This window comes from Physeter macrocephalus, chromosome 9, assembly GCF_002837175.3.
Source record: "Physeter macrocephalus isolate SW-GA chromosome 9, ASM283717v5, whole genome shotgun sequence".
Taxonomy (NCBI): domain Eukaryota; kingdom Metazoa; phylum Chordata; class Mammalia; order Artiodactyla; family Physeteridae; genus Physeter; species Physeter macrocephalus.
In genome coordinates, this window is record NC_041222.1 from 57,712,753 (window position 1) to 57,739,693 (window position 26,941).

At 38.5% G+C, this 26,941-nt stretch overlaps 1 protein-coding gene across 3 annotated transcripts in view; it reads left to right on the forward strand.

The window, feature by feature from the left end:
• The first annotated feature begins 976 nt into the window (after nucleotides 1–976).
• SNAPC3 (small nuclear RNA activating complex polypeptide 3) overlaps nucleotides 977–26,941 on the forward strand; it is a 42,259-nt gene continuing 16,294 nt past the window's right edge. Inside the window, exons 1-5 of one of the 3 annotated variants that reach the window (XM_028494010.2) lie at nucleotides 977–1,310; nucleotides 1,980–2,057; nucleotides 10,228–10,312; nucleotides 17,521–17,625; nucleotides 19,438–19,592. In XM_028494010.2, the coding sequence (XP_028349811.1) occupies nucleotides 991–1,310; nucleotides 1,980–2,057; nucleotides 10,228–10,312; nucleotides 17,521–17,625; nucleotides 19,438–19,592 (743 nt within the window). In that variant the 5' untranslated portion in view covers nucleotides 977–990. The remainder of the gene's footprint in view (nucleotides 1,311–1,979; nucleotides 2,058–10,227; nucleotides 10,313–17,520; nucleotides 17,626–19,437; nucleotides 19,593–26,941) is intronic. The other 2 variants (XM_024126783.2, XM_024126784.3) reach the window with 2 other exon arrangements.

The following is a 26,941-nucleotide window of genomic DNA, read 5'->3' on the forward strand; positions in this document are numbered from 1 at the left end:
GACTAATTGTCCTCAGGTTGTGAGAATTCAACTCAAACTAGCTAAAGATTAAAGAAATTACTGTCTTACATAATGGCAAGTCTAGGGGAGAAGATGGCCTCAGCCCCACTATTCCAAGTCACCGTGACTTCTCTATTTTCTGCCTTTGCTTATTTAAACTCTTGGCTTTTTTCCTTCTAACCCTTCCACTGTCTGACACAAGCTATGTCTAAGGGCACATCCTCAGGTCCTCAGATTGGAGGGAGAGTTTCTTAGTTTACATTTAAAATCCCAGAGTTCCGACCTTGCTTCTGTTTCCTAGCAGTTAACTCCTTCCTCAACAGCACAACTGGGGTGATAATACCTGCCTGGAAAAGCTGTTGTGATTTTTAAAAATATACGTTAGGGATAATACTGTACAGCGTCTAATATACAGTAGGCGCTCAAAAATTATTCTGTGCGTGTACAGCAATGATACGTATATACACACTAACATGGGGCCGTTGAAGAGGTTCTAAACGAACCGGACCTGGAGGACCAGTCGTGCCCCGGGTCTCAGCCTTCGACCCTCAAGTCTCTCAGGCTTTGGGGCAGTGAGGCAGCAGCTCTCGAACCCTGGAGTCAAGGAAAAGTTCCGCACCTCAGGGCCGAGAGGCAAACAACGAGGGGGACCAAAGGACGTGCCAAAACCGCCCTATCCCGCATAGAACGATGCTGCGTAACCGAGCGGGCTGAGAACCCACCCAGACAAGCTGCGATGAAAAGAAAGCCGCAGCCGCTCTCCTGTGAGCCGAGACCAGAGAACAATGAGTTCAAGCCCTGCACGCGGAGGCTCGGGTTGCCGCGCCCGGGGGCGGGCCCAACTCGGCGCCTGACGGGAAACGTAGTGTCTAAAGCTGCGCCAGTGCAGCCCAGTTGCTCGCCGGCCCGGGCTACGCGCAACTACAAGTCCCAGCAAGCCCCGCAAGGCCTTGATCAGCCGCTTTTCGCCGGGAAGGGAGAGGGGCGAACATGGCTGAAGGCAGCAGGGGCGGCTCAACGTGTGGCGGCGGGGTGGGTGGCAGGCAGAACCCGGTCCCCAGCAGTGGCGGCTGCAACTTCCCAGAGTACGAGCTTCCTGAGATGAATACGCGCGTTTTCCATGTGGCCGCTTTCGGGGAGTTGTGGCTTGGCCGGCTGCGCGGGGAAGGGGACTTGTCGCTGAAGGAGCCGCCAGCACCGGCGCTGCCTGGGGGCCGCGGGGTTGCTGACTCCGGCCAGGAGGATGAGGCCGTTGCCCGGGATCTGGGCTGCAGCCTGGAAGCGGCAGCCGAGCTGAGGGCGGTGTGCGGGTGAGTGTGGGGCCGAGGGGCTCTTGCGGCTTGGAGTCAACGCGGGTGCAGCCTTGCTCCTGCGCGCACCTGGGCCTCATGGGGGCGGGCCTGTGGTTTACTCCCCGGGGTAGAAGGGCCGCCCTATCAAAGCTTTCCCGGAACAACGGGAGAAGTCCCGTGATGGGAATGTACAATTTCTGCTAGTGGGATTGAAGGGACGAGAGAGCTGCATGAAAGATTAATTTTTCTGTTCACTAGTTTTTAAAGTGCTTATTAATGTAGGAAGGCAATCAGAGTAACAGCGACGTGTATCTGTCTTTGACAAGACACTTTGACGACGGAGGAACCTTAGTTTATGATGAGGCTGGAAGGAGATTTAACCACAACAGTGTCAAAACCTTGATTATCTCTGGTCTCTTTTGGGGACCTCCTGGGTATGCTATTATTGAGATAGTCTTCAAAGTGCCTTATTTTAAATGAAAATATAAAAATAACGGTATCTTTCTCCATTTAACAGTATTGGCCGCCTTCACCCAGCCATATATCCCTTTCTTTATAGAATATCGGCACAGAATTCGCCTTTAATTCTGGTTATCTGATTGCTTAATTATTCAGTGATGTATTTAGGACACAACCCCTGCTTGCTAAGGACAGGATGAGGTGATTGTTTGTTTGTTTTTGTTTTAGTCTTGATAAACTGAAGTGCCTTGAGGAAGGGGAGGATCCAGAAGTCATCCCAGAAAATACTGACCTAGTGACTTTGGGGTATGGAGGACTTTGCTTTTGTTACTTGCTACTTATTTAAATATTTTTTCAACATTATATTATTCGAAAGTTGACAGTATGGTATTGTTATCCCACTTCCTAAATTCAACCATTGTTGACATATGGCCGTTTTGGCTTTAGCTGTATGTGTTTGAGATACCTCACGTGTGTCTTTTTCTATTGCTGAACCATTCAGTAAGTTGCAGACATGATAATTTACCGCTAAGTACATCAGCGTATAGCTTCTAAAAGTATGATCCTATCACTTAATCAGAGTGGTATTATTATACCTAAGAAAATTAACAGTAACAGCATTATCTCTACTATTTAGTCCATATTCAAATTTGTGTTTATTTTTAAGTGTTTACAAAGGTACAGTTAATCCGCTTAGATTTTGGGGTGGCAAGCTAAATACTCTGATAGTGTGGTAAAGGACTCGTTTTTTAAAATTTTCTGTCAGATCCATACTTTTGTAAAATAGGATAAAAATGAATTACTAGAAAAATGAAATTAAAAGGCAAACATAATAAAACTCCAAGTTTTTTATCATTAAATTCAACAATAATATTACTGTCATATAGGTGTGAACATTTCTAAATGCTTACTCTCATTGTCTGTATAAATTGGATAACAAATAACTCATAGATCAGTTCTGGTCTGCCAACTACTTTTTGAGAAAGGCTGCTCTGTGGTAATACTATTATAGAGAAACTGCATGTAATAGTGACATTTGTAATTTCCAGTTTGTAGCCCGCTTACTTTGCACCATCTCAGCTATGTTGTCATCCTTTATCCTACCCTTTCTGTTGTCCCCCTCAAAAATTTAGGCAGGCATTTCAACCCTACCTTGTTGTTGGGTTATTTTTGTAATTGCCAAATCTGTTCCTCTTATGTCTGTTGCTAACACTTAAATTAGCAACACTTGGAGCACTCTAAAAGGTTCCTGTCTTTCCTAGGTCCTGTGTTTTCTTCTGACTTATCCATCCGGCTATCACCTAAGCATGCTCATTTGCTGAGAAATTGTCAATGACTCAACCTCTCCTCTATGGGAAAATTTCAGATTTTTTTACTTAGACATTTGAAACCTTCCACATAGCCCAGATCTGCCTTTCTTGACTTGTTTTCAACCATTTTCTCTTTCAGTGCCTCAGGATGCACATGGCCCCTCTCCCAACTGAACCCTAACCAGTCTTTGAGTCCCTAACATTCATTTCCACATCTCTACAACCCATCTATCTCCCTTTGGAAATAGATACACTTATAATGTCTAGAATTCTTCTAACACTTCTAAAGTCCTTGAAGGCTCATTGAGAGTCCAAGCTCCTTCATCTGTGAATTCCCCTTAAGCCTGTCAGACTGCTTTACTCCATTTGGTACCCTTTAACTATTGTTGATTGATTATTTGGATTTTTTTCTAAAATGCATATCTGACTGTCTCACTCTCTTACATAAAATCTTTCAGTGGTTCTTAGGCAAAGTCCTGAGTTCTTAAATGGATCACAAGTTTCTCTGTAGAATGGATCTTGCTGATCATTTCGGCCCTACATCCCTGCAGTGCTCCAGCCATGTTACACTGTTTTTCACTTCCCAGAATGTGCTCTCTCATCCTAGGCCTTTGCCTAGAACACTCACACTTCCTCATCCCCCGGTCTGGCTGACTTCTACTGATCTTTCAAGTTTTAGCTGAAGGACTAAGGACTCCATCTAGCTCCCCTTTTATGCTCATGTAGCTGCCGATACTTCTCTGTTGAAATACTCTTCACACTTATACTGTACTTATTTAATTTTCTGTTTTCTAACTAGACTTAAAAGTTCCATAAGTCGTTTCTCTGTCACACCCACTGCCATGTCCCTCATTCCTAGAATTTTGGCATATAATAATAGGGAGTCAGTAGATATTTGTAGAATGAGTGGAATAAATGAAACTTGCATAAACCTAAGGAAGCGATTTTTTAGAGATTGGCTAAAAGAAGAAAGTTGATGATATTTATAAAGCAGACTTTTTCTTCTATAGTCAATCACATGCTAATTGGCGTATAATGATGTTATTGAGCTATGTGAAATAGTAATTTTCAGACTGCTTTACACAGTGCTTCCCCTGGCTATTTTCTTTTACTAGATCAACTGGATCTCCTTGGTTGTCTTCTAGGCCCTTCCAAAGGAAATGTGAATAGAATTATATGTATAATCTAATGTAAAAGGAGTTAGTGCAGCATTCCTTAGCTGGGATTATTTTGATGTACTTTAAAACTATTATATTTAAAATAAGATTAATCTTAACAGTACCACAAGTGAATTAGGCTTGTGCCAAAAGCCAAAAATCTGTATCTCTCTGCTTTCTCTTTCACTAAACCTTCCTTTCTTTTCCCTACCAATAACTTAAAAACGTAAAGTAAAAACAAAACCTAAGTACATGACCCCTTTATTGTGGCATAAAATACATTTCTGTCACTCCTTGTTTTCTCTAAAGGTTAAGCAACATTGTTTTTAATACAATAGCTTGTAAATAGAATATTTAAGAATATAATCTAAGAAAAATTTCCAGAATGGGGAAGAAAACTCGAACAAATTAAAAGGGCTCACTGGTTACCTGGGAAAATTAACTCAGAATTATCAACTCTGAGATGTATCCTAGTAAAACAATTATATTTCAGAGAGAAAATGGGTAAAAAGGGGCATTTTAAAATATATAAATACAAAGGTAACCACTGGAACAAAAATGCAAATACCAAACTTCCCTCTGCAATTTCTAAAAAAATAGAAAAGCAGAAAGACATGTCTCATAATGAAAAAAGCAGCTAATATAACAAAATACATACAATTAGAAAATGTAATAGAATTGAGGCCAAAGGCATCAGTTTTTCTACAGTCTCATAAAAGGGTTTAGATTAGGCTCACAAAACAAAAACCTTGCAGAGACAACAGACACATCTAAAATAAAGTAATTCAGAGAGGCTAAAAATAAATGGTGGGACAAAAGTATACCAGATAAATGGAAAGAAAAATTGAGCAGATGTAATGGTCCTGATAACAGACTAATAACATTCAAGTCCCCAGACATTAAATGTGACAAAGGACACATTTTAGTGCTAAAAGCCACAAACCACAGTTATGATAGAATACTTATAAATATATGTACCCCAAGGAATACAGCAACCAACTTTATAGAACAAAACTATAGGGGATACAAGGAAACATAGCTAGAAACACACTAACAATAGGGCACTTTAATACACCAATCTCAGCACAAGACAGATCAACTGGCTAAAAAAAGTGAGGTGAGAGCTCTAAACAACAAAATCAGTAGGATATGTCTTATGGAGATACATATATATACATAAAATTTATAACCCAGTGTTAGAGACTGCGTGGCACATTCACAAAAGTTGGTTATATATTAGGTTACAGAGGAAACGTCATAACATCCATTGAGTAGAAATAAAACAAACAGCACTCTCTGATCACACATAATAAAACTAGAATTTACTAACAAAAACAAAAATCAGGCCATTCTAACATGGAACTGTTCTAACAGGGCTACTGTTACAACATGGTAAAATATATATACCTTAGTTGTAAAGCTAGTATCTTATTTAATAGAGAAGCAGTACATGTATTTCTGCTAAGATCTGGAATAAGCAAGCATGCCTAGTATCTCACTGCTTTGCAGCATTGTATTATAGGATTAGCCATACAGTTTGACAAGAGGAATCAATTAGAAGCATAAGAGTAGATAAAGAAGAAAAACTAGCTCTATTTGTGAATGATTTAATGGTATTACCTGGAAAAGAAATCAATGCTAAAACAGACAAAAAACAAAAATGAATTTAGTGTAAGAGCAGGATACAAAATTGATAAATAAAAAAAATAGCCTTCGTAGATACAAACAGTAAACAATTAGAGGACATAATGGTGGAGGAAAATCCCATTTACAATAGTCAAAAAGGTTAAATACTTAAGAATAAATTTAACAAGAAATGTGTAAAACTGAGGTAAGGGAAAATTTTAAACCCTCCTGAAAGACTCAGAAAAAATCTTGAAAACTTTGAAAGATATCCTCTGTTCTTGAATAGGAATACTAAGCATTATAATGTTGTTAGTTCTTTCTAAGTTAATTTACAGATTAAGTGCAATCCCAATAAAAATACTAAAAGTATTGGTTATTTTATGGAGTTAGACAGTTGATAATAAAGTTCATATGGAATATATTCAAGAATAACTAGGAAAAAACTGGGTGAGGAGGAGAAAATTGTGAGTGCCTGGTAATTTTACCATATATTAAAATATACTACAAAGTCTTTATAATTCAAACAGTGGGTACTAGCTCATGAATAGACAAATAGACCAGTGGAATAGAAGAGAAAGTCCAGTTAGATTCAAATGCATTCAAATGCATATGGAAATTTAGTATGATGCTATACACAAGAATAAACTCCAGAGGGATTAGGATCAAAATGTAGAAAATGAAACATACCTACCTTGGTGTAGTGAAAGGCTTTCTAACTGTGGTTTAAATCCAGAGGTAATAAAAGGAAAAGATTGATAAAATTGACTACATAAAAAAAATTTAAAATTTTCCATGACAAAAACCACCATAAACAAAGTCAAAAGACAGCTGCCAGACTTGGAGAAAATATAACGTATACACAAAGAGCTGGTAACCCAAATATATAATACCTTAAAAGTTGAGGGACAAAGACCAAAAACCCAAAGGGAAAATGGGGAAAAGATATGAACCAGTAACTCACGCACAAAAAAGATATAAAAATGACTCACAAACATGAAAAAATGTTCATGCAGATTCATTATTAGAGAAATGCAAGTTAAAATGACAGATACCTTTTTTCCCCTATCAGACTGGCACAAATTTTAAAATATACATTCTTTTGATGAGACTGAGGGAAGCAGGCATTTTCAGACATTCCTGATGGGAATGTAAATTGATAACAGCCCTCCTCTAGGGAAATTTGGTAATGCCCAACACAAAATTACATAGGCACTTAGCAGTCCCACTTCTAGCAATCTCTACTGAAGATATACCTCCAACAGTATGAAAATTTATTATGCATAAGGTTATTTGTTGCAGCATTGTTTGTAATAGCAAATATTTGAAATATCCTAAATATACATACATAGGAGAGTGTTGAAGAAATTATAGGACATCCACACAGTGCAGTATTGTGTAGCTGTGCTAAAGGATAAGGAAGGATGAACCAATAGAGAGATTTCTAGGAAATACTGTTATGTGACAAAAGCAAAGCCCAGAAGCATACGTTACCCTTCATGTAGAAAAGAAGTTTCACTGGGTATCAGTTTATTGGCTCTCATCTAAAAGTGTACCCTTTTTGCCTACTCTGTAAAAATGAGTCTCAGCTCTTTAAATATTTTTCCTTTCCCAACTGGCACAGTATTAAGCTTTGTCAGTAAAGGGCACAGGAGAGACTTTGCATGAGGAAGGAGTTCTGCTTCTTGGAGCCATGTGCTGGCTCAGCAGGGTCCTGCAGCGCACACAGCTTCCCCAGCATCCAGCTCCCGCAGTACCCGGCAGTCAGTAACACAGAGCTTTCCCTGCCTCTCCACTCCCCTTGAAACCTCCCTGGAAAAGCTTTTCCTGGCACCCTTGAGGGCAGATTTCCAGCAGGTTCCACTGATGCACCCTAGCAACTTCTCTGCCATTCAGCGAGTCACAGCCATTCCCTCTCCAACAAGGTCTGGCTCTCAGTCCTGGGGGGAGAAAAGGGAGCCTTCCTTGGGTATTCTTTCGTAGCGCAAGGGGTAGGGTTCCTTGTATGCTATTCCTGTATTCTCTCGCGTTCTCTACTTCTTACTTGCCAGTTCCTCATTACTCCACTCCTCTGTTAAAAGTTAATAATTCTTGGGCTTCCCTGGTGGCACAGTGGTTGAGAGTCCGCCTACTGATGCAGGGGACACGGGTTCGTGCCCTGGTCTGGGAAGATCCCACATGCCGCAGAGCGGCTGGGCCCGTGAGCCATGGCCACTGAGCCTGCGCATCCGGAGCCTGTGCTCCACAACGGGAGAGGCCACAACAGTGAGAGGCCCGCGTACCGCAAAAAAAAAAAAAAAAAAAAAAAAAGTTAATAACTCTTTAGATTAAGCTTTCTCTGTTCAAATTACTGTTTAGTTTTTTTCTCCTAATTGAACTCAGACTGACACAAAAAGGAATATAAGAAAATACATTGGTATCTGTGTATTTGAACAAAAGAAATGGAGAGGGTAAACCAGAACTGTAGAGATTAGTGGCCTGCGGTGGGTGGGTAGGACAGGTGTGGAAAGAAAGGAGGAAATAGGTACAGGTTAGTACCTGTACTTCTCTGAAGTAATGATACTTCTCTGAATATGTATATTTTTTATAACTCTGTTAGAATCATAGTAGTGTTTCACATATCTTTTACACAACCCAAAAGTAATCAATTAAAACCAGCCAAGATGTAGGGAGAGACCCAGAATAGAATGTGAAAACTAACAAATGAGTCTAATTGTGTTACAAATGAATAGCATAACAACACTGAAGAGAATTAGTAAGAAAGATCTAATCTGATTCTGTATAAAAGTGTACTTGGATTCAGTGTTGTAAGGCTGAAGACAAAAAGAACTACTAATTTTTAGTGTTTTTCACAGGGGTGTAGGTTAGCAATTCTGAAACCATGTTTTTTAAAGAACCGAACGTGTAAGTGAATAGATTATAGATAAAGGGAGCTGGGTTTCTTGCTTGTGGAGAAAAGTTATAAACAAGGAAAGGTTGAAGGCTAAAATGAATCCTGATTTTAGTTTGGGATTAGAAGTATTAGTATAAACTCAATGGCTTTAAAAATATATAACAGAGTATTGGGTTAAATAAACTACATTATTGAAGTTAAAAAGTATATAAACAGAAAAATACAGAAACACAGATATTTGTACATGTGTGGTTTAGTATATATATGTATGTTTCTTACCTCTCCCTGCTGAGAGTCCTGGAAGCAGTGACTGCAGTAACAATGAGAACACCTCATGGTGAGGTACAGGTGTCTAAACCTCTCTCCAGTGAAGGAACTAGGGCTCCTAGGAGAAGTGGTTGATTCCAGGGCTGAGACAGGAAAATACAGGGTGAGCCTTGAGCATCTTCTGTGGTGCCAGGAAGTAAGGAAATGCTTAACAAGAAAAAAAAAAAAAAGATGACTTGTTGAAAGAACAGAGCCAACTTGAAGGAGCTCCTAGTGGCCAAAACTAGAATAATTTGAGCAACAGAATAACAATAGTATTAGATTTTAACCTATAGAATAAAGTAAATATTTATGAGTTCATACTAATAATATAAATAACCAAATAAATAAATAAATAGGAAGAAAGAGGCAGCTCTTCCTCACAATACCAATGAATAAATGTTAAAGGAGGAAAATAGAGAATCACTGTTAGGTATAAACCACAGTAATGAAGTGTTGTAGACAAAATCTACTGGTGAATGCTAAAATTCCTGGATGAAAGTTTGAGGAGAAACAAGATTTGCATAGTCTCAAAGTATCTCCCCTCAAACACTTATCAGGGACAAAGGAAAAGAAAATATCTTTCTAGTGTAGAACCTGGCAGACAGGAGCTTAACCAAGGTAAATATCTACAGGACTAAGACATACTAATATTAACATTATGAACGTCAGGATGATACAGTGAGAAGGAAAACATCATTCTTGTGGTATTCTTGTCAGAAGTTTATAAGCTTACTCCAATTATGAGGCAACAGCAATTAAACCCAAATTGAAGGACTTTCTATAAAAACATTGATTAGGGCTCTTTGAAAGTGTCAAGGTCATGAAAGACAGAGACTGAGGAACTGTAAAAGACTGGAGGGGAAAGGAGAAATAAATGCAATGTGGTGTCTGAATAGGATCCTGGGACAAAAAAAAGAGGCACTACAGTTAAAAACTTGTGAAATTCAAAAAAGTTCTTTAGTTAATAATACTGTATTAATGTTAATTTCCTGGTCTTGATAATTATTCTATGAACATGTAGGATGTTAACAGGGAAAGTCAGGTAAGAGATATAAGGGAATTCTTTGTACTATTTTTGCAGCCTTTCTTTAAGTCTAAAATTAGTTCAGAATAAAAAGCTAAATATTAAAGATATTTTTGAAGTCCCAGTAAAGAATGTTGAAGTTTGATTTTTCTTGTAACAGGGTTAGAAAGAGACTTCTGGAACACCGGGAAGAAACCATAACGATAGACCGGGTCTGCAGACAAGAAACATTTGCTTATGAGATGGTAAAAGTCTTATCTTTTCCACCTTTTCCCATGAAACAAACAACTCTCATTGATGTTAGTGATGACTGTATGGTGGCTTTGTATTGGATGTGCTTAGTTGGAAACAAATTAGAGAAACTTCACTGGGACTGGGAACTAGTAGGAGAAAAAGATGGATAAAATTCAAGTGATGGGGAATTCCCTGGCAGTCCAGTGGTTAGGACTCCACTTTCACTGCCGAGGGCGCAGATTCGATCCCTGGTCCGGGAGCTAAGATCCTGCAAGCCATGCAGTGCAGCCAAAAGAAAAAAAAGAAAAAAAATTCAAGTGATGGCACATTTTCCTGTCAGATCTCGGCCTTTATTTTTGCTTTTACTTTGGTCTTGCCCTCTATATTAGGCTAATTTCATGCCTTTCACTGCCCTCTTTCTGATATTTTTGTTCTGCTCCTGATTTTGGTTTAACTATGTTTTCTCATCCATTATTTCTTAGCTAAAACCCTCAGAACAATTTAAGATGGTGAATAACGAGGAATTAAGTGTTAGTAGACATGATAGGTTCATTCAGTACATGTTCTTGACAACTTATTATGAGCCAAATGCTGTTTTAGGCACTTAATAGTGCAGGAGGGCATCTGTTTTCTCTCTCACTCATTTTTATAATTGTGGTAAAATTTACATAACATAAAATTTAACATTTTAACCATTTTAAATGTTCATTTAAGTGGCATTAAGTACATTCACAATGCTGTGGAACCATCACCACTATTTTCTGAACTTTTTCATCATCCCAAACAGAAATTCTATACCCATTAACACCAACTCCCCATTCTCCCTTCCCCCAGCCCCTGGTAACCTCTGTCCTACTTTCCATTTCTGTGGATTTGCCTATTATAAATATTTCATATAAGTAGAATCATGCAGTATTTGTTCTTTTGTATCTGGCCTATTTTACTTACTATAATGTTTTAATAGTTCCTCCATGCTGTAGCATGCATGAGAACTTCATTCCTTTTATGGCTGAATAATATTCCATTGTATGGATATACCACATTTTATTTATTCATTCATCTGTTGTTGGACATTTGGGTAATTGCTGCCTTTTGGCTATCGTAAATAATGCTATAATGAACATTAGTGTTACAAGTATCTATTTGAGTCCATTTTCAGCTCTTTTCAGTATATACCAAGGAGTGGAATTGTTTGGTCATATGGTAATTCTAGGTTTAACATTTTGAGGAACTACCAAACTATTTTCCACAGGGGTTGAATTATTTTATATTCCCACCAGCAATGCGGGAGTGTTTCAGTTTCTCCACATTCTTGTCAACATTTGTTATTTTCTAGGCTTTGATAATAGCCATCTTAATGGGTGTGAAGTGGTATTCATTATGGTTTTGATTTGCATTTCCCTAATGATTATTGATGTTGGGCATCTTTTCATGTGCTTTTTGGCCATTCGTATATTTTCTTTGGAGAAAGGTCTATTAAAGTCCTTTGAGTCCTTTGCCAGTATTTAAATTGGCTTGTTTGTCTCTTTGTTTTTGAGTTGTGAGTTCTTTGTATGTTCTGGATACTAGACGCTTACCATATGTATAACTTTAAAATATTTTCTTCCATTCTGTGGATTGTCTTTTTACTCTTGATAGTGTCCTTTGATGTACAAAAGTTTTAAAATTTGATAAAATACAATTTATCTGTTTTTTTCTTTCATTATTTGTGCTTTTGGTGTCATATGTAAGAAACAATCGCCAAAACCATCGTCATGAAGATTTTATTTTACCCTGTTTCCTATAAGAGTTTTATAGTTTTAGCTCTTAAGTTGTTGATCCATTGTTAGTTAATTATTATGTATGGTATAAGGTAAAGGTTCAGCTTCATTCTTCTGCATGTGGATATTCAGTTTTCTCAGCACAAAAGACTGTCCTTTCCCTATTGAGTAGTTTTGGTACCTTTGTTAAAAGTCAGTTGACCAAATAAAGTTTATTTCTGAGTTCTCTATTCTATTTCATTGGTCTCTATGTCTCTCCATATCCTGGTACCACATTGTTTTGATTACTGTGGCTTTGTGGTTATTTTTGAAATTTGGAAATGTTAGTCTTCCAATTTTGTTATTTTTCAAAATTGTTTTCACTATTCATGGTCCCTTGAAATTCCATACGAATTTTAGGATGAGTTTTTCTATTTCTGTAATAACAAAAAAAGCATTGAGGTTTTGATAGGGATTGCATCAAATCTTTATATTGTTTTGAGTAGCATTGTCACCTTAACGATATTGTCTTCCAATCCATGAACAAAAGATGTCTTTCAGTTTGTTTAGGTTGTCTTTAATTTTGTTCAGCAACATTTTGTAGTTTTTTTGTGTGTACAAGTCTTTCATCTCCTTTGTTAAATTGTTTACTAAGTATTTTATTTCTTTCCTTGCTATTTTATTTTATTTTATTTTTTTCCTTGCTATTTTAAATGGAATTGTTTTCTTAATATTCTTTTCAAATTGTTCATTGCTATTGTATAGAAATACAACTGATTTTTGTGTTGGTTTTATATCCTGCAACTTTGCTAAATTTATTAGCTCTAACAGGATTTCTTGTGTGTGTGAGTTCTTTAGGATTTTTTACATAGAAGATCATTTATGCCATCTGCAGATAACTTTATTCTTTTCCAATTTGGTTGCTCACTTGACCTGTCTTCCTTCCTTCCTTCCTCCCTCCCTCCCTCCCTCCCTTCCTTCCTTCCATCCTTCCTTTTCCCCCTAATTTCTCTGGCTAGAATTTCTCTAGTACTTTGTTGAATAGAAGTGGCAGAAGTGTACATCCTTATCAATCTTTAACTATTGAGTATTAGTTTAGCTGTGGGTTTTTCATATATGACTTTTATCGTATTGAGTAAGTTCCCTTCGATTCCTATTTTATTTAATGTTTTTATCAAGAAAGGGTATTGGATTTTGTCAAATGTTTTTTCTGCATCAATTGAGATGATGTGTTTTTTTCCATCATTCTATTAGTGGTATATTACATTGATTTGCATTTGTTGAACTACCCTTGCATCCTGAGGATGAATCCCCCTTGGTTGTGATAAGTGATCCCTTTTATATATATGCTGTTGAACTTGTTTTGCTAGTATTTTGTTGAGAATTTTTATATTTATATTTATAAGGGATGTTGGCCTGTAGTTTTCTCATAGTTAGTGTCTTTGTCTGACTTTGGTATCACCGTATGCTGATCTCATAGAATGAGTTAAGAAGTATTCCATCCTCTTCAGATTTTTTGGAGGACTTCAGGAAGGATTGATAAATTCACCAGTGAAGCCATCTGGTCCTGGGCTTTTCTTTGTTAGGAGGCTTTTAATTTCTGATTTAATTTTCTTACTTGTTACAGGTCTATTCGTATTTTCTATTTCTTCTTGAGTTAGTTTTGATTATTTCCTTCCTTCTGCTAGCTTTGGGTTTAGTTTTCTTTTTCTGGTTCCTTAGGTTATTGGTTTGAGATTGTTCTTTTCTAATGTAGATGTTTAGAGCTGTAAGTTTCCCTCTTTGTACTGCTTTTGTTGCATTCCATAAGTTTCTTATGTTGTGTTTTTGTTTTCATTTGTTTCAAAGTATTTTGTAATTTCCCTTGTGATTTTTTGACCCATTGGTTGTTTAAAAGCATGCTGTTTAATTTCTACATGGAATTTTTCAGTTTTCCTCCTGTTACTGATTTCTGGTTTCATTCCATTGTGATCAGAAATGATACTTTTTTTTTTTTTAAGAAATGATACTTTAAAAAAAAAAATATTTATTTATTTTTGGCTGCGTTGGGTCTTCGTTGCTGCATGCGGGCTTTCTCTAGTTGCGGCGAGTGGGGGCTACTCTTTGTTGCGGCGCGCAGGCTTTTCATTGCGGTGGCTTCTCTTGTTGCGGAGCACAGGCTCTAGGCCCTCGGGCTTCAGTAGTTGTGGCTCACGGGCTCTAGAGCTCAGGCTCAGTAGTTGTGGCACAGGGGCTTCGTTGCTCCACGGCATGTGGGATCTTCCTGGACCAGGGCTTGAACCCGTGTCCCCTGCATTGGCAGGTGGATTCTTCACCACTGCACCACCAGGGAGGTCCCAGAAATGATACTTTTAATGATTTTAATTTTTTTAATTTATTAAGACTTGGTGGTCTATCCTAGAGAATGGTCCCTGTGCCCTTGAAAAGAATGTATATTCTGCTGTTGTTGGATAGAGTGTTCTATATATGTCTGTTAATTCTAACTGGTTTCTAGTGTTGTGCTATCTCCTTATTAATTTTCCATGTGGATGTTCTACTTATTGTTGAGAGTGAGGTATTGAAATCTCCAAGTATTATTGTAGAAACCATCTGTTTTCCCTTCAGTTCTGTCAGTTTTCCCTTTATATCTTGTGAAGTTCTATTGTTAGCTGCATATGTTCATAAGTATTGTATCTTGCTGGATTGTATCTTTTATCAATATATAATGCCCTTATTTGTCTCTTGTAACCTTTCTTTGACTTAAAGTCTATTTTGTCTGACAGTAATGTAGCCCCCTCAGCTTTCTTTCGGTTACTATTTGTATGGAATATCTTTTTCCATCTTTTACTTTCAGTCTCTTTGTGTCTTCATACCTAATCTCTTCCCTTTATATTGTGGTTGTCACAGATAACATCTTTATATATTATGTGTCTGTTAACATAATTTATAAATATTGTTTTAGGCATTTGCTTTTGAAATCACATAGGGAAAAAAAGAAGTTACAAACCAAAAGTACAGTAATTCTGACTTTTATATTTACTTATATTTTTACCTTTACCAGTGTTCCTTATTTCTTATAGATTCAAGTTACTGTCTAGTGTCTTCATCGCAGGCTGAAGAATTCTCTTTAACATTTCTTATAGGGCAGGTCTACTGGTAATGAACTCCCTCAGCTTTTGTTTATCTGAAAATGGCTTAGTTTCTCCTTCATTCCTGAAGGCTAGTTTTGCAGGGTGTAGAATTCTTGGTTGACTGTTTTGTTTTTTTTCACAACTTTAAATATATCATTGCACTGCCTTATCTACATGGTTACTGGTGAGAAACCATCTTTTTTTAAAAAAAAATTTGTTTGTTTGCTTATTTATTTATTATTTTGGCTGTGCTGGGTCTTAGTTGTGGCATGCGGACTCTTAGTTGCGACATGCAGAATCTTAGTTGCGGCATGTGGATTTCTTAGTTGTGGCATGTGGACTTTTTAGTTGTGGCATCCCTGTGGGATCTAGTTCCCTGACCAGGGATCATACCCAGGCCCCCTGCATTGGGACCATGGAGTCTTACCCACTGGACCACCAGGGAAGTCCTGAGAAATCATCTTTTAATCTTATTGAGGAACCTGATTTCCTTTAGTTCTTTGTTTATGGTTTCCTTTAGCTAATTGAGTGCATTTAAGACAGCTGATTTAACATCTTAGACTAGTAATTTCAATGTTTGGGCTTCCTCAATGGTAGTTTCTGTCAAATTCTTTTTTTTCTGGTGAATGGGCAATATTTTCCTGTTTGTGTATTTTATAAGTTTTTGTTGAGAACTAGACATTCTGAGTGTGTTTTTTACTTGTTGAGAGCTGGAATGGTTTGTGACGTTTCGAAAATATTTTTCCAATGTGTAGTCCTTGTTGTGTACAGGCATTCCGTATTTTATTGCACTTTACTTGATTATACTTCACAGATATTGCGTTTTTTTACAAAATGAAGATTTGTGGTACCCCTCCATTGAGCAAATCTATTGGCACCATTTTTCCAACAGCATTTGCTCACTTGATGTCTCTGTCACATTTTGGTAATTCCCACAATATTTCCAACGTTTTCATTATTATATTTATTTTGGTGATCTATGATCAGTGAACATTGACATTATTACGACTACTTGTTGAGGCTCAGAAGATAGCATTTTTTAGCAAAAAGTGTTTTAAATTACAGTCTGTACATTGTTTTTTGGGGCATAATGCTATTATTGCACACTTAATAGAGTACAGTATAGTGTAAATATAACTTATGTGCATTGGGAAACCAAAAAATTCATATTCATTTTATTGCAGTATTTGTTACTGTGGTGGTCTGGAGGTGAACCTGTGATATCTCCAAGGTATGCCCATTTGGTCACTGATGTTTCTGATTAATTATCACTTTGGTCAGCCAGTGACCTGACCAAGATTTCCTTAAATATCTCACTCCACAAAGCGTCCTATGTCTTTAAATTTTCCAGTAGATGCTTCTGGGGGAAGCCACTGCTGGTAAAACTGAAGGCAAGTATCTGCACCAGGCCCTCAGGGCACTGCCAGACCAACCAAAACACACTACTCCCAGCTTTTGGAGAACAAGATCCCACTGCTCGTCCTGGTGTCAGCCACCTTTTCCAAGACCACAGGCTGCTGTCTCCACATCTGCAACAGGGCTAAATGATGGTAGTTCTTAGCCCATCATAGTTAGTTTACACCCTCTGCTTACCTAGGAAAGATCAGCAGCTTGCTCCTTCATCAGGCACTCACTTGGTTGATACAAGTGTCTGATGAGGTTCCAGAGTGCCAAAATAGTTGATTCCAGTCTCTTTCCATCTTAATGGTTGCTTTACTGGAGGGACTGATCCCCTAGAGCTTCCTGCTGTGCCATTTTGCACAATGTCACTACCACCTGTTTTTAAAACATCTTTTGCACCTTTACTTCTTAACCAGTCCTCCCTGCTGGCCTCTATTTATAGTTATTAAGCACATATAGAAGAGAGTGTGATGTATTGATGGATTAAAGATGTGACAGTGTAGTAAAAAATGGGTTTTAGAGTCAAACAGATTTGTATTTGCATTCTAACTCTGATTTACCTTGGGTAAATTGGTGAACCTAAGCTTCATCTGTCAAATAGCTTTCATGATAATATGAGAGGAGGTATGTAAAAGTGTTAGTAACTGCCAGTATTATACCAACATTAGGTGATACTCCTGTTTTATCATCAGTTGCTAAGCACTTAGTGCCGAATGTCTTATTAGATGCTTTATTATACATTTCCAGCAACCATTCTGTAAAATAAGTATTTTCTGTTTTTTATAGATGATGAAACTAAAGCTTAGAGAGGTTTTTAACAATTTTCTTGAAATGGAATTAGGAGTCAAAACCAGGACTGACTCAAGCCCTTGCTTATAGCCCTTGCTTATAGCCCTTATTCTACACTGCCTCTGATCTGGGTCACAGTGTCTGATTTTAATGTCTTATTAACTTGTTTTCCTTCTTTAGGAGTCACATGCCATAGGAAAAAAGCCTGAAAATCCAGCAGACATGATTGAAGAAGGAGAGCTTATCCTGTCTGTGAATATCTTGTACCCTGTTATATTTCATAAGGTCAGTAGTAAAACCTTTTGGATTCACAGATAATAAGAGTGACTTTTGTCAAAGAATTTAATTATTTGAAGTTTAATTATTTGAACCTTATTTGAACCAAAATGCAAGCATATGCTGTCTCATATGACATTCTGTCTATATTCTTGGGTTCTTTTTTATATAAGGAATATGGTAAATAAGGTCAGATTTCAAATTATCTCTTGAGTAATAGGATTACAGTTACAGTGTTGGAATGTATACCTGATTTCTGTATTAGTAGCAACTGGAAGTGTATGTAAATCCACAGTGATTCTGAAAATAAATATGAATTCTTAAGGATTGTTTTTTGGTGTTTGTTTTTTTTTTTGCAGAAAAACTGGTGAAGGAAGGGGGTGGGGTTTTTTTTCACCGATTCAAAATTCTTGGAAAATTATTGAACTAGCTAAAGACAGCTCTTCTTAGATGAAAATGCAGAAAGTTAACAGGTCAGGGGTATCCAAGAATTTCTTAGGAGTATCTAATAAAGAGAACTCTATCCCAGCCCAGAGTGTATATTTTTTTGATTCTCCAAATACATGTATCATAAACTTTAATAAGGTTTCCTTGAAATATTACTCTACATAAATTGCACTTGTGAATAAATAGACTTTTATGAATTATCTGGGAAATAGTACTAATTACCTTGTTTGATTAAGATCTCAAATTATCAATCAAAACAAAGCAAAACAAAACCAATAAAACCAAACCTCTGCATTTATAACATGCGGGTATTGTATAGATTGCTTGACTTTAATGAGGTAACTTCCAGGAAAATTTAAAAGACAGTGAAGTTATATTCCAAAGGCTCTTCATGTTAATGTCACTTTAGTAGCATCTTGATTATAAAATTTAGCTTAAACTAAAAATGTTTTATTGCCAAGTGTATTAGTCCATTCTGGCTGCTATAACAAAATAGCACAGACTGGGTACCTTATAAGTAACAGAGACTTGTTTCTCACAGTTCTAGGGGCTGGAAGTCTAAGATCAGCATGCCAGCATCTGGTGAGGGTCCTCTTCTGGGTTACATACTTCTTTCTTATAAGGGCACTAATCCCATTCATGAGGGTTCCACCCTCATGACCTAATCACCCTCAAAGGCCCCACCTCCTAACACCATCACATTGGGCTTAGGATTCCAATGTGTGAATTTTGGACAAACATGAGCAGTCAGACCACAGCACCAAATATCTCAATTGTACTCATAGGATTTTAATTTATGGAGGTGACTGAGTGACAGCACTAGAGGCCAGTGCCATTGAAAGATTTTTATTGTTTACCTTTCCCGAGGGGAAAGGATATGCCACATCACGCAGGGCCACAGGGGGAAGCACCAGTATCAGTCAGGAGGCAAGGGAAAAGCATAGGCCACAGCCTTTACTGGGTTTCCATGGGAAAGACATGGCAGGGCAGAGTAAACAGTTTAGGGTTGGCTCTCTTGAATAATTCCAGTGGGCTCTGGGCTATCAGGCTGTCCCTAGTTTCTGGTACCTGGCTCTGGATTGACTTAGGACGGGAAATATCGGCTTGGTATATGAGAGTTAGATAAAAGAGGTGGTCTTAGAGTATAGGCTGTGGATCACAGGGGAGATGTAAACAACTTTGGCGATTAGTTTGGAGCTATAATTAATCGATGCTGAGTAGACAAATGCAGAATCTAAGAAAACACAGGAAACCATATTATGGGAATAACTTAAAGTAAGAAAACTAGTAATTTAGATATGGTCATGACAGGATTTATAGTTTAATTGCTTTGTCTCTAAGTGAACACTGATTTATTTACTGTCTGACTCGTAGCACAAAGAACACAAACCATACCAGACGATGCTGGTATTGGGCAGTCAAAAGCTCACGGAACTGAGGGATTCAATTTGCTGTGTCAGTGACCTCCAGATTGGTGGGGAATTCAGCAACACTCCTGACCAAGCCCCTGAACACATCAGCAAAGTAAGGTGATTTTTTTTTTCTAACACTCATAAAACAAGAGGAAATAATAATAATAAGCTAAGGAAAGAGTGATTTTAGGTGAACAGGCTCATAAACATTCTGGTAAATGCTTTCTTCTTCTGTGCCATTCCATCAAGCTTATCTCTTCCCTTCTATTTTTTTTTAAAATTGATTGATTGATTGATTGATTTTTGGCTGTGTTGGGTCTTCATTGCTACGCGCAGGCTTTCTCCAGTTATGGTGAGCGGGCACCACCCTTCATTGCGGTGGCTTCTCTTTTGTTGCTTCGCATGGGCTCTAGGTGCACGGACTTCAGTAGTTGTGGCTCGCGGGCTCTAGAGTGCAGGCTCAGTAGTTGTGCCACATGGGCTTATTAGCTCTGCGGCATGTGGGATCTCCCTGGACCAGGGCTCGAACCTGTGTCCCCTGCATTGGCAGGTGGATTCTTAACCATGGCGCCACCAGGGAAGCCCCTCTTCCCTTCTTTTTGTCATCAAGACCTTTTTAAAGATGAGGCTATATTCAGTTTTGATTTCTTCATTTCCCATTTATTTCTCAACCATTTTCTGTACACTCTTCTTTCTAAGGTCATAGGCCACCTAATTGTCTAACCAGTAGGTCTCTATTCCATGTTCATACTCTTTGACCTCACTGTAGCATTGGAATTTGCTGTTCACTCTCTTCTCTTTCAAACTCTGTATGAGTTTTTCTGTCATAACTGCCCCCAGCAAAGTGTGGGAGTCCACCCGAGAGCATCAGTGCCCATAGAAGAACCTGTTAGTTCACGGATCGAAGCAAACAGGGACGTAATATCTGGTAATGGTCCTTGCTGGTGTTTCCCAGGGTGCTGCTCTCAAAAGGACAGAGAAACCCTGCATACTCATTGGATCAGGATAGAAAGGACCCAAGTGGCAGACTGGCCACCTACAGTTTCCAGAAGGGATTGCTTACTCAATAACAGTAAGGCCTTGATCCTTCTGAATTTCATCATAGAGCAAGCTTGACCTAATTCTCTTACCTGGTACAACTCTGGCAGAGGACCTCAGATTTACTGGCATACTTAAGAGGGGCAGCATCTCCTGTAGATCACTAAGAAGATGTTTGGAACAACTAGAATGGAGGTAAGAGTTTGGACAAGAACCATCACAATCTCTTCTTTTTGCTCATTGCTTTATCACCAGCCATATAGATGTTATTATAACTTAGGTTTCATCTTAATTCTTATTTTAAATTGTTCTTCTGGGCTTTCCCCACAGTTTTCATGGTTTTAAGCATACTCCAATCTTTGTAAATCTCTTTCTCTCTTGGTTTCCAAACCCATTATTTGTAAGCGTCACTGGGCATTCTCACTTAGCCTCAGTGCTGCCTGGCATTTTTACCACCTCTCTATAGTCGATACACTCTGCCACTTTTAAAGGTAACTGTTTTATTCCTTCTGAAACTGCCAACATCCTTTCCTGGTGGCTTACCTTCAGCTGAAAACCTCGCTGTTAATTTCACTGAGAAAATAAGTTATCAGAAAAGAATTTTCCATTGTCTTTTACCCACATTTACCCATTTGCCCATGCATTCTGCCTTCGCACCTGTTACAGTGGATGGGCTAAACCTGCTGCTATCAAAAGCCAATCTAGGTGTCTACTGGATTCCATCCGCCATTGCATAACCGAGGACTTTGTTCTTGTATTTATCCCCTCTCTTCCCTGCATCATCAGTTTTTTCCTTTCTGTTGGCTGTCCCATCAGTAACAACTGGGCTGTAATATCTCCCATCTCCCATTCTAAACCTCTTCTTGACCCTGTATCTTCCTCTAGCTACCATCTCATCTTTCTGCTTTCTTCTCAGTAAACTGCCTCAAGAGTTAATGAGTTAATAATAATAAGAATTAATAATAGTACCTCAATTCATTGTTTCTCTTTTTCTCCCCCCACTTTGTCTTAACACTAACTTTTATTCATCACCACTCCACCAAAATCACTTTACTGATGCCACCATAGACTTAGTTCTCATCTTATTTGACCTCTCATCAGCACGTGACACAATTGAATATTCCTTCTTACTTGAAACACTTTCTTTACTTGGCTTTTAAGACGTTACACCCACCGGGACTTCCCTGGTGACGCAGTGATTGAGAATCTGCCTGCCAATGCAGGGGACACGGGTTCGATCCCTGGTCTGGGAAGATCCCACATTCCACGGAGCAACTAAACCCGTGTGCCACAAGTGAAGCCTGCGCTCTAGGGCCCGTGAGCCACAACTGCTGAGCCTGTGAGCTACAACTACTGAGCCTGTGAGCCACAACTGCTGAGCCCGTGTGCCACAACTACTGAAGCCCACGGACCTAGAGCCCATGCTCCGCGACAAGCCACTGCAATGAGAAGGCTGCGCACCGCAACAAAGGGTAGCCCTGACTCGCCACAACTAGAGAAAGCCTGTGCGCAGCAAGGAAGACCCAATGCAGCCAAAAATAAATAAATTTATTTATTTAAAAAATATGTTACACCCACCTAATTTTCTTCCTATCTGGCTTTTAATTATCGTGCTGGATGCTTCTCATCCTCCTGACTTGTAAATGTTATTAAGCCCTTTGAATCAATCCTCAGACCTCTCCTCTGTGTATACTCCCTAGGTGATCTCATCCAGATTCCTAGCCCAGATTTTTATCTCCAATCCCAGCATCTTCTCTGAACTCCAGACTTATTTTTTCCAACTGCCTCCTTGACAATTACTGAATGTCTAATAGCCATTTCAAACTTAATTTGTTCAAAAACGACTCTAGTTCTCTCTTCTTCCTCAAATCTGTACTTTCACCAAGTGTTTCCATCTCAGTAAATACACTCATTCTACACCTGGTTACTTAGCTAAAAACCTTGGAATCATCTTTGCTTCCTTTTCATCCCACATTGAAGGCATCAGCAAGTGCTTTGGCTCTACTTTCAAATTATATTTAGGATCTGCCCATGTCTCTGCTCCTTCACAGGTAACAGGCTGGTTAAATCACCATCATCTCTTGCCTGGACTCTTGCCTAGTGACTGTTCCTCCTGCCCCTCTCCACACTTCTGTTTATCCTTTATACCAGCCAGATGATACTGTAAAGTATCAGTCAGATCCTGTTGCTTTTCAGCTTCAAAGTCGATAGTGGCTTTCTCTTATATCTAGAATAAAATACAAAGTCCTTACTGTGGTCCATTATCTGGTCCTGTCTGCCTCCCAGCTTCATATCCTAACACCCTCTTTGTCACTTGTTGCCTTCAAACAACCTGCCATTCTTGCTCTTTCTCATGTATGCTAAGCAGGGTCCTGCTCAGAGCCTTTGTATCTTATGTTCCCTCACCCTAGAGTGTTCTTCACCAAGTATTCAGATGGCTCACTCCCTCATTTCTTCTTCTTGTAGATGTTGCCTCGACAGAGAGTTCTTTCCCTTCATTAGTATTCTCTTCCCCTGACATGCTAATAACACTCATCACTACCTAACATCATGTTATATATTTGTCTGTCTTCCTTCCCTCGAATCATGAGGGCAGGGACTGTGTTTTGTTCAGTGATGTATTCCTGTGATAATGTGTGACACAGAGGAAGTGCCCAAGTCTTTGCTGAATAAATGAACCCAGATACCTCAAGCTCAATTAGTCTTAAACTCATTATTCTACCATCTCCCTTTTGCTTCAGATGAAACTCTCCCTTTCCGTTGCTGTTTATTCTGCCATAATAGCTCCAGACTCTTTTTTTTCCACTGCCGTATGCTTTAGTTTGGGCCCTCAGCATCTTCTCCTGGAACTATTACAGAGACTTCTTAACTGGTTTCCCCACCTTAGACTGTCCCATACCTGCCACTCAAGATGTCTTTCAAAAACAAATCGAACACCAAGAGTGAACTGTAAAGTGAGCTGTGGACTTTGGGTGATTATGATGTGTCAGTTTAGGTTCCTCCTTGGTAGCAAGTGTACCACTCTGGTGAGTCGTGTTGGTAATGGGCAGGCTGTGCGTGGGGGGGGGTAGGGTGTGTGTGGGAGGCCTCTGTACCTCCCTATTTTATGATAAACGTAAAACTGCTCTAAAAGAATAAATCTGTTTTTTTGTTTGTTTGTTTTTTTGCGGTACGCGGGCCTCTCACTGTTGTGGCCTCTCCCGTTGCGGAGCACGGGCTCCGGACGCGCAGGCTCAGCGGCCATGGCTCACGGGCCCAGCCGCTCTGCGGCATGTGGGATCTTCCCGGACCGGGGCATGAACCCGTGACCCCTGCATCGGCAGGCGGACTCAACCACTGCCCCACCAGGGAAACCCTAAATCTGTTCTTTTTGAAAACTTTTTAAAAAAATTGATACTGTCATTCTCCAATCTAAAAGTCTCAGTGGTTCTCTGCTGCCTGTGGTCCAAGCTCATTAGGCTGACATATAAGGCCTATTTGTAATGGTGATTCTCAAGTTAACTTTCTATATTGTTCACCCGCTTCTTTTACACCTTATCTTTCAGCCACAATGAATTTATCTGGCTCAAGTGTACCATACTTTTTTATACCTCTTGAGTGTTTGAACATGGGTGGGAAGCCCTTTCCCTCACTTATTATATGAGATTATTCTTGACTGTCCTCTGTTTGCCACTCTGGCCCCATTTCGTTTGTCCATTATAGTGCTTTATAATAATATGCTGATACTATTTGATATGTTTGTCTGCCCCACAAGGCTGGCTGTATTCCAGTCTTTTGGGTGACTGGCATGGAGACCAGCATAGTTTTTGAGTTATATTGAAAGTGGTTTTAAGATATTTGGGTTCTTCAGGTCTGCCAGCTTGGTGCTTTTGAAGGTAACCGTTAAAGAGAAACAAGTGGAATCTCAAGGCTGTATGCACACCAGGAAATAGAAGATTTATCTTTTCTTTTAAAGGAGAAGCAGTCTTCTGCAAAGTTTCTCCACCCTGTGGGGGAAAAAAGAATAACAAGGTGTAGCTATAAGTTTATAAGATCAATTTAAGTAGAAAAATCTGAATTCACCCTCCTTATTCTGACCATGTCATGACTGCTCACGGTGGTGAGTCAGATCTGGGAATCAGTCTTAGCTCCAGGAATCCTGGAGAGTGTTTTTAACCAGACTTGTTTAGTTTATTGTTTGTACATCATTGCTCATGCCTTCAGCAGCTTTCTAAGCAGGGGACTAAATGACCCATAGTCCTATTTATACATCTGCTGTTTCATTGTTTCTGCCTCTTCCATGTATTAAAATAATATCCTCTGATTATTTAGCACTTATCGTGTGCCAGTTGTATAGTACACTAGTTGATAGTACAGTATCTTTGGAAAGAATTATCACCATTTTACAGGTAAGAAGAAGACGGGTCAAAGGATCATCATGAGTTACCCGTGTTCAGTCAGCAGTGGTAGAGGCTGGATTCAGACCATTGCCAGCTTGCCTTCAAAGCCCCACGTTCTTTCTTTGCCATGTTGGTACTCTGCCTGGCTTTAGACATCTTTCCCTACCCTGTTATTTATTTGGTGAACAAGCACTGAGTGAAAACTTGAGCTGTGCTGTGATTAACGGCAAGATTCTAGTACATGGGCTTTGTGGAATCTTTGCCTGTTCAGGTACCTGTTTCATTTGCCTCCTTGTTCTAAGCTATGTTTTAGAAAGGTGAACTCATAGTTGTTTGGCCTGTGGAAAGATTTTTATTTCAATGATTGGCATTTGTATTTTACAGTGGTTTTTTTTTTTTTAAGTTTTGCCTTGGAAAATTTTTAACATACACATGAAAAAGAGAATAGTATAAGGAGCCCTTATGTGCCCATTACAGTTCTCAGCATTTTGCCAGAATTATTTCATCTGTTTACCCCATGCCATTGTTACACCTAACAAACTGAAAATAGGTCCTTAAGTTATAATGGTTTTATTGACAGGGAGATATTTGGCATGTATTTCACTGGTAATCATGGAACAAATTAGTGACTTGCAGCTCTTGTAGCTGAGGAAATGAGAATCTTATTTCCAGCCAATAAACAAGATTTGAACAAAATACTTGGATGAATTTGGTGTGTGAGAGGACTAGGAGAATTGGGCCAGTGTATTTAAATCTCTTTTAAGAGCCATGTCTAAAATAATGTTTTGCTAATGTTTGTTTTAGACTGTAGTAGTTCAAGAATGAAGTACATTTTAAAAATATATGTATAAAATCAGTGTCAGTATTTTCTGCTCAGGTTTGTTTTTGTTTATTTGTTTTTCATGGTCCTTCAGGTTTTAATGTCTGATCTATCATCAGTCTTTTTAACATAGCTCAGATTAGTCCATCTCTTTTTGTCAATAGTCTCTTAAGGGTCTTACTTAGAGGAACTCTGAGAAAATACTTTACACACATTTTATTGTTACTTATTATAAGTAAAGCCTGGGTATAGGAAAAATGGTAACATAAATTTAAGTTGTAAAAATTTTCTTACCCAGCCTTCTCTGACACTTCTTTTCCCCCATTACTGTTTTCCTCACAGCAAATCTTAGGAATGTTGCTGAGCTTCTAACGCAGCTGACTTGAATGATAGCAAGAGAGTACATGATTATTAGATGGTTAAAATGACATATAGATAATGACTTTGTTCAAATGATCATACAGTTTATTCATAGTTACTTTGTTTATAAATTTGAAATAGTAACAGGTAGACCTTTAGGTTACATTAGATTAATAACAGAAGTTAACTTCTTATACTTCTTATAGTTTTTCCACATCAGTTGGTTATTTCCCTCCCTTGCAACTTGGTCAGCTAAACTAGCTGACAAATAGGGAAACTAGTTAGTTGAGGATCTCTGGTTACCATTGAAAATGAAAATTAACTGATAGTGAGATTACACACATCTTATTTTCTAGCCATTTATATAATGATATAATGAAAAGAGTTTTGTTCTTTTAGAGTCCCCCTTCTAATTAATAATTACACCAAAGGTTTTAAACTGCCTCAGTCACTTAAGATGAAGTTCTATATGAACATATTTTTATATACACTAAACTTTCTTTGTTTTGTTTCCAAAATAAGGCAGTAATGATTCTTTCAGAATCTTTATTTTGGACCCTAGCTTATTACCTCTTTGAAGGTTTAGAAGTATAGTAAGTGGTGTATTTTGTGTTACAGCAGCCAGGCATGGCATTATAGTACATTATATCCTTTTATCTCTGCAACCACATGGGAAGAACGTATTGGCTCTACTCAGATTTTACACGGGGAAACAGAGGGTCAGGAGATTCAGTTGAGTAGTCTGAGAAGAAATAGCATAGCCAGTCTTAGAAGGGTGTCTGACGCCAGTGCCAGGTGATCTGTAAATGGGGGAATGAAGAAAAATAAGAAAGAAAAATCGAAGCTTTGAAGAAAGAGAGAAATTAGGC